We start from the raw sequence: 15016 nt of genomic DNA, 5'->3' as shown, positions 1-15016 counted from the left end.
TTTACGTCTTCCGTAAGTGTCGCGACTCGGGTTTCAGTATTGACACATTTGGTAGTTCAAAAATGGTTCAAATGGCTCTGAGCACTATGGGACTCAATGTCTGAGGTCATTAGTCCCCTAGAACTTAGAACTAGTTAAACCTAACTAACCTAAGGACATCACAAACATCCATGCCCGAGGCAGGATTCGAACCTGCGACCGTAGCGGTCTTGCGGTTCCAGACTGCAGCGCCTTTAACCGCACGGCCACTTCGGCCGGCTCATTTGGTAGTTAACTGTTCATATTGTTGTGTTAGGTTATTTAATCTGTCATTTGGTACGGATTCCTCGATTCTCTCAAATATTTCTTCCTTATCGTGTCCACATTGTAAATTTAACTCTGAAAATTTTTGTACTATCACGCGATCTGTTTCTTCCTGTTCTCTATCCTGTTCCTTTTGTCTAATCTCTACTGCAATTAATCTATTATTGTGAGAATTCAAAATCGGTTGTACTTCTTCTCTGATTTCTTTCTTTAATTCATCTTTCATATTTTTGAAACATGTCCCTATTCGTGAGTCTAACCGTGTTTCCATTGTTCCCATCTCAGTTTTAATTGTTCCTATTTCAGTTTTAATTGTTCCTATTTGTGATCCCACTGTTTTTAATTCAGATCCCAACTGTGATCCCAGTGAGTCTAACCGTGTTTCCATTGTTCCCATATCAGTTTTTAACCGTGTTGTCGAAGTTCCCATCTCTGTTTTAAATTTAGATTCCAACTGTGATCCCAGACTTAATATTACACCCATCAACTGCTCCATATTAGCCGGTTCGAAATTCTTTTCGCCCCTAACATTTCCCGCAAAACTAACTTCCTTCTGCATAGCCATAAAGCTATCTGTGTTCGATACTATTTCAGAATCTTCTACCGTTGATCTCGTATTCTATGAATTTTCTGATTGAGAAAAATTTTGAAATGGTTCCGGACTATTTTCCCGACTTATTAAATTGTTTTCCACTTCATTATTCATCATACTGTTGTCCTGTGTTGGCGAGTTCGCCATGTCAACAATTTCGTCATTCTATCCATCATTTTTGCCTTTTTCATCGATCGTGTAATCATTTACAAAATATACAAAACTCGTCACTATATGAAAATTACACACAATGACACTTTATCATCAACAATATCATTCACGCGAAATGCTTCCCTCAAACACGATTAACGAACAATTGAAATCTTCCTAACTGCACAAAATTGTCAAACCCATGTACAAGACGACAAAAATTAAACTCTGCAAAAAAATACCATTAGAAGAATGACAATTACCAAATCTATACATGCAATTTAGACTACAATTACTAAACTACAAATTACTACAACAATAGTAGTGTCTACTATTTTTACAATCAGAAGAATTCCAAGCGACGATCCGAAGCAGCGGTCGCCACGTGCATGGGGGCTTAATTATATTAATGAATGCAAATACTTTTATGGTTTTTAGTAGTTGTATGTCCGATTACGTAGTCTCGTAAACGGTTGGCCCTGACTAGTTTTAGTACGCAATCTGACTGCATAGAATAACAACAAAGAATGAAAGAAAATTTCCGTTAACACAATGAATTAATTAAGTCCCCAGCAACTATAAAACCTAGGAAACAACAAAACACAAGCATAGCTGTTCTGTGCGTGGAAGTGTGATTCAACGTACACATCTGGCACGGTTCTTCTTCAATAAGACAAGAAATTTTAAATACCATTTATACTGAAGTAATTAAAAAAAATAGAAATACTATAATTGCACAAGAAAACCAGAATTACACTCTAATACAAGAACACAAGCCAGATGCTTTGTTGACTGAACCTGTAATGACGCATTATTTACGCCATTAAAATAATGAAAAAACAGGGAATTTTGTTACCTTCATATATATTGACGAGAAGCACTCTGATCATTGCAATATCTCCATTCGAACAACATCTGCTGTCTAGCCCATCAAACAACTGCATAAAACATGGAACAAGCACTCCTTATTACAACATCTCAACACCGACTCACTACTACCACTCCACAAGCACTGCCCACCACGACTTCTCGACAAGAATTTTTCACTACAACATCTCAGCAAGCACTGCCTACTACGAGTCCTCGACAAGCACTGCCAGTGGAGGAATAATACTCTTTGGCGCAATCTCTGGCGCTGTGTCTCAGCGTAGCCACCTTTCAATGTCAGTTCTAATATATTATATTTGTCCAATGAATACCCGTTGTTACGTCCCCTTTTTAAAAATTATACAGGACTGTGCTTAAACTGACACACAATATTTTTAGCGCAACGCAATCTGACTATCAAAGATCCCTGCAAAAGAATGGCCCTGAGTAACATTAAACTATACCTTTCAGAAATCACTTACCTCACAAAAATCTTCATTACTCGAACTACTGCAATACAGCGAGCGCCACTACTGTCAGCTAAATAAAAGATTCAAACTACGGAAGGCACTAACTACTGATAGGGATAGTTAGCAAATGAAAGATATTAATAGAGAACAAACAATGTATTTACCTTAATAGTCATAATATATATATATATATAGCAGTTCATGACAAATTACAAAACTCCGCCATCTCTCTCCCCACATCCACCACTGCTGGCGGCTCACCTCCAACTGCGCAACGCTATGCGCTGTTCACAGCCAGCTGCCTAACACTACAATGGCGAGTATTACAACAATGCAAAGCAGCCACAGACTGCACACAGTACAGCCAGTGATTTTCATACAGAGGTGGCGTTACCAGTAAAAAAACCTAAACAGCCTACTTACATAGCCCCCATGCTCCCCACAAAAAATTTTACAAATGATTTTGGGCAGTGGCCAATACAGATTTGAAAAAATTTTTCATAATTACAATAACAAAAAAATCAAATTCACACACTTATTGATACAATGTTGGTCAAAAGCTAAAATTTTCTCACAGTCCATAAAGACAGTCCTGAGTATTAATTACAATTTTATGCACAAAGTCTGAGCAGTAAAAGAAAATGCACACGGAAGTAGTGGATTTCCATGCAGTCTTGAAGAAGTAGTGTTGTCCTTCTAATGGAAAGACAGTGCTGACTCTTGACATGCAGGCAGGCAATGGGCCACAACAGAGGAAACCCACAGCAGAGTCATTCGACATTTTGAAGAATATTGGTAGGTAGGTCATCACAGAGCATACCCATTGTAGTCCTGGTAGAGATTACGATATTGGTGGGCCACCAGAGGTGCAGACCCACTGTAGTCCTTGTAGAAATAATGGTATTGGTGGGCCATCAAAGATGCAGCCCCAATGTAGTCCTTGTAGAGATGGCCAGCAGGCATCTGCTGCGACTGCGCAGGTGCACAATCACCATCGAAGAGTCTTGCAGAGAAGATAGCAAGTCCATAAACCTCCACTTGTACACTCACGAAGTTTTTGGAATTGTCCTTAGAACCAGCAACGCTGTTATCCAGTCCCTTGCTGAATTATTAACACACGTGCAAACACTAACAGTCCCTACTTCTCACACATTGTCCATATACTATGACCAACAGAAACGTGTGCAGTGAAATGTAACTTACAAGTTAATAATATGATGAACTGGTGTCAATTACAATTTTATAACATAAGAATACAATTACAAAGGTACAAAATACATCATTAAAGACATAATAATACAGATAACATTTGTAGTAATACAGGCTTTACAAAAGAATAGAAATAGATATATACATCAGTGTTACAGGAATTATGACATAAGTAAACACATAAAAGATCAGAATAACTTTTGAAACATCAACTTCACACATGAGCATTAAAACAGACCAGAATAAATAATGTCTAAGCATCTTTACAAAGAAAATAACATATTATAAATGCAAATTATATTTGAGGATAACAGTATTCCTCATCATAGTTCATGTAGCTGAGTATTAGAGAAATTCTACAACATAAATCTTATTAGCTAAACACATAAAGACAGGAAGAACACAAATACACAGGGTACACAAACATATGGGATAACACAAGGAAAGGACAGGGTTTGTTTTACTGCAGTATTTTGCAAACAAAACTTTCTTTACTTCTCGGAGATCTCCCTTCATTCTTCATTATTCCCAAAAAGTCCTATCTATACCTGCTTTCTGTATTCTATTTATATTTCTTTCAAAATAATTATTTCTCAGTGCACAATACTCATTTTTACCAAATCTGTTTCTTATATCTTCTCAATGCGTTTCTTCCAATTCATCGCAACTCATTCTCTTATATAGTCTACCCCCTCTTAAGCTAACTTAAATCTACTGAGCTCAGATGCTAAACTAAGGGACGAGGCAATGCAGCAGCACAAAACAAGTAACACAAACATCAATGACAAAAAATTCAAACTGGCAAAGCAATTGCAATATTGCAACTAATATAAGGCAACGTGCAGCAAACAAGAAAAATAAATCTGGCTTAGCAGAGTAACACGAATTAAAATTCAGTAGCACTATGCCTGGCAACCAACAACAGAAAATGAAAGAACTTACACGTAAACATAACAAAGCTCAAGCAGAAAAAATAGTACACTAAAGACAACAATGCAGACAAGGGAAATGTATATTCACATCTTAATGTCTATGTAATTAAAGTGGTGCACCACAAGAAGTTATTCTACCAGAAAGTTACCAAGTACTTGAAAAGAAAATTATGAATGCAGTTCCTGTGAAGGTAAATGTCATTTTGTGCTCCCTCATTTTTTTGAAAAAAATTATTATTTACTCGATCTGTAGACAGAAAATATTTATCTTAGTACATATATAAAATTTTATTTTAACCAATGATGCAGTGCAGCTAGAAACTAGATATTAAACAAAATAGGCAAAGCAAGGCGTCAAACGTCATTCACTAGCCATATGGCATTTCATAATGCAGTAAACAATCTTTCAACTAGCAAGACAATAGACATAAAATGTTTCTCATCATTTCATTTCAGTAAATATCATGAATTGAGAACTCTACAGTGTAATCATGTTTTCAAGTTTGAGGGTGTCGTATTTACGATGCTTTCTACAAAGGAATGTCGATAGCGAGGATAATGGCCTCCCCCTTTTTTTTTCTACCACCTAATGGCTTTTTCTCAAGGCGGCTGGCACACCTGGCCACTCACGACGCATTACGTGCAGGTGGTCACTTAACTTTCTTACTGAAATATTTACAACACCAGTTTCAGCTACAGTGACAGTCTCTCATAAAAATATTTCACAGGTCAAGAATTTGCGTTACAAATCTGTAGAAACAAAATGCTATTGATATAACAGTGTCCAAAAAATTTTCGGCGGCATTGTGATACATTCACGCATATACACACACATTTCATAACTCTTAAAGTACGATTCTTGGTTTCCAACAACCTTTTTACAAATCAGTGTCCCTAACCACTACTCAATATTCCTTACCTTATTTGTCGACACTTCTTCAATATTTCATCATTACAGATATGTAGCATAATCAAATAACTCATATAGCATCAGCTTATTGATCATAACCATACCGCAATAGCATAATACACATCGTCGTCGTAATAATATCATAACATCTCAGTCAACTCTCAAAATCGTCGTAACTTCCTCCAATAGTGTCAAAACCTAAAAAAAAATTCTCTGCTCATGTCAGTAGTGTCATTTACCTCAAACATACTTTAAAAATCATGCTCCCTTACCAAATACATCATTCAAAGCTCTCATAGTGTCACAATGGTTCTGGAAAAATATGAGCATTTCACAAAATACAGACAAAATACAATTTCATAAGTGTGAAGTTATCCAACTGTGTAGTTACGTAAACATCTGTCACTGATGTAGTAAGATAAATGTTAGTCTCTCTCAGGTAAATAATCAGATAGCTGTGTAATTTATGTGTTAGAGAAATATGGTACCGAAGTGTAAAGTTGTATAAGCAAATACCATATTAGCTAGGGCTCCTTGTGCTTTCCAAACACATGGTACACAAAGTAAGCGTGTACCCCCCTGAGGATTAATGTAATTATACCCTCAGGTGTTACAGATTACAGCAATGGAATGAAATATATCACAGAAAACCCTTGTATCATTGTACTTCAAATATCTTAAAATATGCATGTTAGCAGATTCTAAGTCTGACAAAGCATACTAGCAATGTAAAGTGAAAAGTTATATGGCAAAGACAAAGTTAAAAAGCAGATTATCTTTCAATAAACGGTTTTACTTGTGAAATGTGGTGTAAACCATTACTCTTCCTACTACGCAGAGTTTCAACTTCAACGCAATTATCATGTGGTGTACGTCGGATTCTGTAAGGTCCATTGTAAACTAGAAAGAATTTGTGACTCAAGTGTTTCTTCTTATGTGACAATGAATGAGCTTTAATGAGAACTTTCTGACCAATATACAGTTCCTTTGCATTTGCTTTACCGTGTAGTTTTCTCCTTTTGTCTGCTGCAGATTTTATATTTTTAAGAGCCAAATCAATTATGTCTTTGTGTCGAAGTTTACGTGTATTCGGGAAAGGTACAAGCTCTCTGATTCTGTTCGGTGGTTCTTCATTCTTCAGTACAAGAGTAGGTGGTAAAGCAGTGGCGTCATGAGGCATTTCATTCAGCACGTTTTGAAATAAGTGTAAATATCTGTCCCAATGCTGATGCTTTCTGTGACAATAAAGTCTGCAAAGCTTATTGATTTCTTTCATAATCCGTTCAGACAGGTTACAATGTGGTGAGTACAATGAAATAAAAACAGGTTTGATTTTATGATTCCGAAGCATGCGTGACCAAACAGCAGATCTGAATTGCGGTCCGTTATCTGAAATGACTTTGCTGACGTGTCCAACTTCACGTAAGAAATTTTTAACAAAGGCGTTGGATACAGACCGTCTAGTGGCTTTACGTAACGGAGTGAAAGAAACAAATTTTGAAGTAAGTTCAACAGCGACTAGAATGTACGAAAATCCATTAGATGTTCTGACAAGCGGTCCCAAGAGATCAACAGCAGCAAATTCTTTTAATTTAGAAGGAATAATAGGAAACAACGGAGCATGATGTGAGACTGTAGATGGTTTCGCCTTTTGACAAAGTTTACAAATAGACAAGACTCTTCGAATTCTTTTTTCCATATTGTTAAAATAACAAGTCGTTCGAAGAATATGATAACATTTTCGTGGGCCAAAATGTGCGTAGCTGAAATGAATGTACCAAATGAGCTTATTAACAAAATCGTCAGGAATGCAAAGTACCCATAGCTTGTCATCAATAGTGCAGCGTTTGAACAGTATGTTGTTTCTAACCAGATAATAATGCCGAATCTGTGTGTGTGTCTTTTCATACCATTTGCTCTTGATGTCTTTCCAAATCGGATCTTTATCTTGTTCATGAGCAATGTCCTTTAAAGATGTGGTGATGAAGTTTTCAAAAGCGACTTTCTGAATGTAAAGAATACTGAAATTTTTCTCGAGGTTGCCTTCTGTGTTACTTTTCTCAAGCCCAGCCGGTGCGCGTGACAGTGCGTCCGCAACAATGTTCTCCTTGCCGGGAATGTAGACTATTGTGAAGCGGAATTCTTGCAGAAACAATGCCCAACGTTTTAACCTGCCATGATTTAATTTTGAAGACATAAGAAATTGTAATGCACGATGATCACTGTATACTTTTACGTGCTTACCAGAAAGAAAGAAACGGAATTTGTTAAATGCCCAAACGATAGCTAAAGCTTCTAATTCAGTAACGGAATAATTTTTTTCAGATTTTGTTAGCACTCGGCTAGCAAAAGCAATGGTTTTCTGAACAGTATTGTCATTTTCTATGGCTTCTTGAAATAAATGGGCACCAAGACCGACTTTAGAAGAATCCGTGCTAAGGCAGAAATCTTGTGACAGATCTGGATGCGTTACCAATAAAAAAACCTAAACAGCCTACTTACACCGTTTATCATGTGCATTTCTTCTTGGTTTAGCAATTTTAATGGCCAGTAGTGTGTTTATATCTCCTACATCTAACATCATTCTCACTGCAAATACACTCAGTAGAGATATAGATGTAGATATGTCATATCACAGATCTGTGTAAAATGTAATAAAAAGGTGTCTCCCATGTTACAGATGTTACAGAGAACAGCGGTCGCAAGTACACAGAAAGGATGTGTGTGCCAATACCGGACAAGACGAATCCCTGCCTGGAGGCAGCTAAAGTGGTGAAGGTAGAGAGCTGTTACTTCTGCTCCGAAGATCTGTGTAATCGTGGTGGAAGAACTGATTCGATACAGAAATTCTATATCCTACTGCTATATTACGTGGGACATTTGTTACTTACCTGACTGAGGCACTAATTTAGCTGGACACGGTTTTGTGATATGTACATAAGTGTACTTCAAATTGTTAAACAACTCTTAAAAAAGGGACGAATTGTTTGTCACTGACATCTTAATGTGATAAAAAGGTTACAATTTCAAGAAGTGCTACACCACACACTGGCATCGGGAGTAATTTGGGTATGAAAATATTGAAACTGCTTTGCAGGCATAGTTCAACTTATCTGTAGTGGATTCCTGTTTTGGCCTCAGAATTATTGGAGGAAATTGATCGAGGTTTTTTTTTTTTTTTTGGCTGAACCGAGCTTTTGTCGCCACATAAAAATATAACTGTTGTCTTTCATCGATTTTCATTTGGAAACCAACGACTGTAAATTATGTAAAACAAAATATAACAGTTTACATCTCTCAGAATTTATTTATTGTCTTTCACGAAGCAGTTCGAAGGAAAGAAGCAGTTAATTCATTCACTCATTCAAAAATTGTGTTCTGTAAAGTCCATAATGAAAGATAGCACCCAGAGATGTGGAGCGAGTCACTTTATGCACTATGAGGAAGAAGCAGACACTGTAGCTACTTACAGTTTTAAATTATACTAAAAACAAATTATTACTGTTGCTAATATATAATATACTCATACTGATGATTTTGTGAATTAGTTGTAAATTATCCTATACATATTTATGAAGATTAGATGAGAAACAACTGCATATAAATAAAAAAAATTCATTATCTTACATCCTTCACTGCTCCACTGCCGTGTTTATTTAATACATCAAAGAAAGCATATATAACTTTACATAGACACTATCAGCTGCCCACATGTCGACAAATCCAAAATCTGTTTCGATGTGTCTGCCGAATGCAGCACAGGAAATATACCAAGGTATAATCTGAATAGGAAGTTTATTGTAACACACATAAACAATCTTCTACAGTGAGTGTTACTTCGGAACACAACTGAAGCCAATTCGTTTGTTGAATATTCGAAGAATAACAGTAATATCGGAACGCTGTAGGCCTGAAAATGTCACAGTAAATTGTAAGTTCGAAAATCCAAAGCGCGCCGCAATCAAGGTCCAGAAGGGACATGTTTAAGTATGCCATATTGCCACTAAAATACAAGACAGGTATTACAAAGTCCAATTGCTGGTCACAGCGTCAGAGGCCACGTCCCTTCACCATAGAGATCACGAATGGAGTAGGTCATAGCTGTTAGCTTCTGGAGATGAAGGTCGACGTGGATGGCGGCGTCGTTATAGCAGTGACTCTAGTGTGAGATCCTGATTGTAGGAATGCTTTCACAATTGGCGCCTGGCTTGGGAAACTCACTTGTAGAGAACCATCGTACATAACCTGGGCACTGGCCTCAATAATGCCTCAGTGCCAGGATACTGTAGGTACGATTTCCGATCACGTGGCCCGCAGAGGAGAAAAGGTCTATGGAGACAGTGACAACTGGCAGCGCTTGGGTTGCTGCCTGGTGGCTGGGTGGAGTGCAGCCATCCTTTGTCATCTGAAGAGCTGTCCCCTGTGAGGTCTGTGACTGCCTAATCTGTGTGTGTTGCTGGTTGCTGGCTGCGTAGGTGCAAGCCTCAACGCAGCTGCTTAACGTAAACACCAGAGTTACGTGGAATTTGCTTTTCTGAGTCAAAATATTCTGAAAAATTATAGGACTAGCTAATGAGATATTCTTTTGTTTTTGACTGTCTAAGGACTTGGCATCTGCAAGTAACTTGTTGTAGATTTGTTCAGCATAATGTAAAACTCCTAAAACTCCATTCTGAATCTGAGGTAAAGGAGTGATACACTATTTCACTGAGCTGACTCAGTTTCGAACAATAACATTAGGTAATATAGTAAGTAGAATAAGATAAGAATTTATGATGGAATATATCATAACTGTGCAACGGGTTGGTGCAGACTGCGTCAAAACCCGCCAATTTGATCAAATTATGTGAATTTTAACTGCGTAGTGCATCATAATTTTCGGAGCCGAAGGCCCATTGGTGTATCCTTGTTGAATGCACGACACAAAGCTTTACGCCTCGCCTGGGCCCGTCAACACCGACATTGGACTGTTGATGACTGGAAACCTCTCCTGGTCAGACAAGTCTTGTTTCAAATTCTATCGAGCAGATGGACGTGTACGGGTATGGAGACAACCTCATGAATCCATGGACCCTGCATGTCAGCAGGGGACTGTGACGTAGGCTCTTAATGGTGTGGGACGTGTGCAGTTGGAGTGATATGGGACCCTTGATACGTCTCGATACGACTCTGACACGTGATACGTACATAAGCATCCTGTCTAATCACCTGCATCCACTCATGTCCATTGTGCATTCCGATGGACTTGAGCAATTCCAGCAGGACAATGAAACACCTCACACGTCCAGAACTGCTACAGCGTGGCTCCAGTAACACTCTTCTGAGTTAAAACACTTCCGCTGGCCACAGCACTCCCCAGACATTAACATTATTCAGCGTATTTGGGATGGCTTGCAACGTGCTGTTCAGAAGAGATCTCCACCCTCTCGTATTTTACATATTTATGGACTGCCCTGCTGGATTCATGGTGTCAGTTCCCTCCAGCACTACTTCAGACATTAGTGGAGTTCATGCCACGTCGTGTTGCGGCACTTCTGCGTACTCGCGGGGGCCCATACGATATTAGGCAGATGGTTCAAATGGCTCTGAGCACTATGGGACTTAACATCTGTGGTCATCAGTCCCCTAGAACTTAGAACTACTTAAACCTAACTAACCTAACGACATCACACACATCCATGCCCGAGGCAGGATTCGAACCTGCGACCGTAGCGGCCACGCGGTTCCAGACTGAGCGCCTAGAACCGCACGGCCACACCGGCCCGCCTATTAGGCAGATGTGCCAGTTTCTTTGGTCCTTCCGTGTATCTCTGTATTTAGATTTTCTAATATTCAGCGAAGAAAATGTTTGTTCACCTGTCTAGGAAGTGCCAAAGACAGATAACAAACTCGTTTATCATAGGACACTTGTCTTCTGTCATAAACCTGTAAATCTAAAAAAAGCTTCCTTCTTTAAACTTGTACTTCATGGACTCATCAGCGTGCAGACCGATTATTTCCGCTTGCCTGACCACCTCCCACTTCACAAAGAAGGGGTCCTGGTATATTTTGATTTCGCTGTAATGAGCATATAAATCTGAAAACCAGAAAGAGAACTTTTTCTGCAGTTCACCAGGAAACTGTACCCCAGAAAGAGTGGAAAACTTGAAACAAGTTGACCCTTCAATGACTGATAATTGGCGAAGTGTGAGAAAATTGTATGTCTGCCGTTGTATTGAAAAAAAAAAAGTATCAATTTCTGTCTGAAAGTTTTAACATGTATGTAAAGATCATAAATATTGTCCTCCCACTGAAAGCGAAGTCGTTTTTCAGTCCATTCAAAGGGAGAGCAACTTCAGCTAAGAAAGTTAGTTTCCGCAGCCATTCTTTATCCAGTAGGACTTCCAAAGAATTGTTTTTGTTATTAATAAATTTTTCCAATCTCTGTACTCAAAGAAAATAAGCTTGGCAAAATTTTACCGTAGTTAATCAGTTTACTGCTGTGTTGCACGGAAAAATATTCTATCTATTCTAGGAAGGACATTAATGGACGGTGTCTGAGTTCATGACGTCAAATAACAACAGAAATTACAGGCTTGATTATGCGTTGTTACTAGCCTTTTACAACTGCTTTAACGTCGCTAAATTGGTTAAACAGAATCGACTAGTAATTGGGCTATGCGCGGCTCTGTTTACAAAGAATGGCTCGATGAAGTCGTAGGGTCTTGTTATACATATCTGCTTTCGTATACAGCTAATAAACCTGCTGCAAATAATAATTGGTACATGTGACTCAACAGTCAAACAATCTGTGCAGTCCCTAGAATTACGGATTAAGACAAGAGATATATCAGAGTGAAAGATAAGTGAAATTGATGTAGATAATAGCAGGGGATTGTGTCGAATAGTTGTTGGTTTATTCAAGATAATCAGAAATATGTGGAGAGGTGGTCCTACATAATTGTAATATAGACAGAAATAGAACCTTATTGAAAAGCAGTAATGTTGCTTTAAGTGACCTTCAAGAATGGTGGCAGAATCCCCATTCCGTGATCATAAAGCACGAAAATACGCCAGCTCAAACTGGTTTAGAATTTAGTATATTACCTACATACTTTCCTTGAAGAGTAGAAACTCATGTTCTGTCCAGTCTTATTTCCGTAATACGAGCGGAAAAAATCAAAGTTCAGAACTGGAATACATTTAAAACTCTCAAAAGTATATATCTCCTTGAAAGTTAGAATACTCCGGAGGCCATTTACTACCCAAAATCTGTCACCTTCATGACTGAATAAAATAAGTTACCTCAGGCAGGTCTGCATTCTCCCACCTCTTGGCACTAAGTGTGCATCTTCAATACCCCGCTTAGCTCTGCACCCCAGTGGCGTTCTGCCACTATCTAATTCTCATTGGATGAAGGCCATCCCCATCCAGATCTACAGTATTCTTAGGTTCTAAAGGCTTGATTTGAGTAAACTCACCACCTTCTGTGTTAAACTAATATATTATTATTATATTTAATAAATGGAATGTTACTGACATTTGGTCCCACTCAGACCATTGGCAATAAACATAGATAATAGATTGATCATAAATAAGTAGTACAGAATTCTGGTGCATGTGCACTAACATTAAGTGATCGTAAAATTTGTTAAGTATGAGCATTTTGTTAAACAATAACTTCTGCCTACTTGACAGAAGCGTCTTTTGGCGCTCTATTGCCGGCCAGTGTGGCCAAGCGGTTAAAGGCGCTACAGTCTGAAACCGCGTGGCCGCTACGGTCGCAGGTTCGAATCCTGCCTCGGGCATGGATGTGTGTGATGTCCTTAGGTTAGTTAGGTTTAAGTAGTTCTAAGTTCTAGGGGACTGATGACCTTAGAAGTTAAGTCCCATAGTGCTCAGAGCCATTTGAACCATTTTTTTGGCGCTCTATTCATTGGTGGTGTCAGCTTGCACGTGTGATCGACCACTTTTAAAATACAATAATTTTTAATATCGGCCATGGTCAACGTTTAAATAAAGCTACTGGCAAAAAATAATAAAATATTCATTAGATTTCCTACAGAAATAGGACAAGATACGAGGCGTGCTTTGACGCATTCAGTTTCTGTGTTGTGGAAAATACGATGTTCTGACAAACATTTTATGATGAAAAAAATATAAAAACGTAGTAAGTCAATAAATAAAATACATACAGAAGCGTAACTTTCAGGGATAATAGTTATAGTGTCATGCTGTCATCTGGGAAACTCCTTGTTGCAACTGCATGAAGTGTTTAGTAGTTATCTCGGGTATTAATGAACAGCTTCAACTTTCTTTGTTCCTTTATTTTTGGATCACTACCGGTTTCATGGCACTAAGAGCCACACCTTCAGGTGAACATGTAACTAAAACATTAGAGTTATGAAGCTCGAAATTTTGTACCCGACATTCGTTGTCCATCCATATCTAGAATGTTGTCTGTAGATTTTAGTAGTTATTAACTTTAAGGTTTATTTTGAAAATATTCAGTCACTATAGGTAATTAACTTTTGTGGTTTTTAGGGTCATGAAAATATTAATAAATTGTTGACGGTGTACAGCAACCAACCACTACTGGTTTTACGTTATTTTATTCAAAAAATATCATTACTATTTCGAATTTTTGCAATAATCCATTGTTAGAGGTTTTTTTCAAGGTTTCATCAAAACATAAGATACAATGGTTTTCTTTGAAAAAAGTGTAACAAAAATGGATGCGCTACAGATATGTAGCCTATTGGACTACAACTTATGGACATTTCGTGTTCTCACAGTAACATGCGTTGGCTTGCATGTTTCATAAAACGAAAGTATTTTACAATGCAAACCAGCTTACGTGACTGTGAGAATTTGAACATCCATGAGAATATATTTCACTGGAAGAACACTCCAAAACCAAGTGCTCCAGATGAACATTACACGTAAGTTGTATTCTAACATAAATCGGTAGCGCACCATTTTTTTTACATGTTTGTGATTGTAAATTATTGTTTATCGTAGGGCAACTCAAAGGAAACCAATGTATGACTTGTTTTGACGAAAACATAAAAAAAGGTTTGACGATGAACTGTGAAAAATTCGAAACCGGTAACGGTACTTTTTGAATAAAGTAATGTAAAATCAACAATTTATTTCATATAACAGTCACGGTCTCCAACAATATCTTTATTTGATAAAATTAAACTGAAAATATTATTGTTTCACAGAACACGACTCATTTTTCTCAGACTGCAGATGTAATCACATTTGTTGTGTCCTGGAACTGAGATTTATTATTGAATTTCTAAATGTTGTACGTACCCAATTTTTAGACTGCCTTAACCTCCAAGTGATATAGTCGGGTCATGTGGACCCCAGGGAATATTGTTTTTTGTTTAGTTTGAATAACCGTAACACTACAGTGCTGCTGGTCTCTATACCTTTCAGACGGAGTGCTCTGAGCTGTTGAACAGAGTAGTTGTGATTACAGTGGGTTAGTAATGACCGTAGACTAATTTTTCTTTCTGTTCAGGACTGACCGCCCGTCCCCCTCCCCTCTCCCGCAAGAGTGAGTATGAAATCAATCCTAACGAACTATTTTCTG

At 37.9% G+C, this 15016-nt stretch overlaps 1 protein-coding gene across 1 annotated transcript in view; it reads left to right on the top strand.

Moving 5' to 3' along the window:
- LOC124777417 overlaps window positions 1–8736 on the top strand; it is a 93441-nt gene extending 84705 nt beyond the window's left edge. The window contains exon 3 of the mRNA XM_047252813.1: window positions 8114–8736. Coding sequence (XP_047108769.1) covers window positions 8114–8328 — 215 coding nt within the window. The 3' untranslated portion in view covers window positions 8329–8736. The remainder of the gene's footprint in view (window positions 1–8113) is intronic.
- Window positions 8737–15016: the final 6280 nt, after the last annotated feature.

This window comes from Schistocerca piceifrons, chromosome 2 (genome assembly GCF_021461385.2).
Source record: "Schistocerca piceifrons isolate TAMUIC-IGC-003096 chromosome 2, iqSchPice1.1, whole genome shotgun sequence".
NCBI lineage: Eukaryota > Metazoa > Arthropoda > Insecta > Orthoptera > Acrididae > Schistocerca > Schistocerca piceifrons.
Note: the sequence above shows the minus strand (reverse complement) of the source record. Positions and strands in the feature narration are given on the sequence as shown.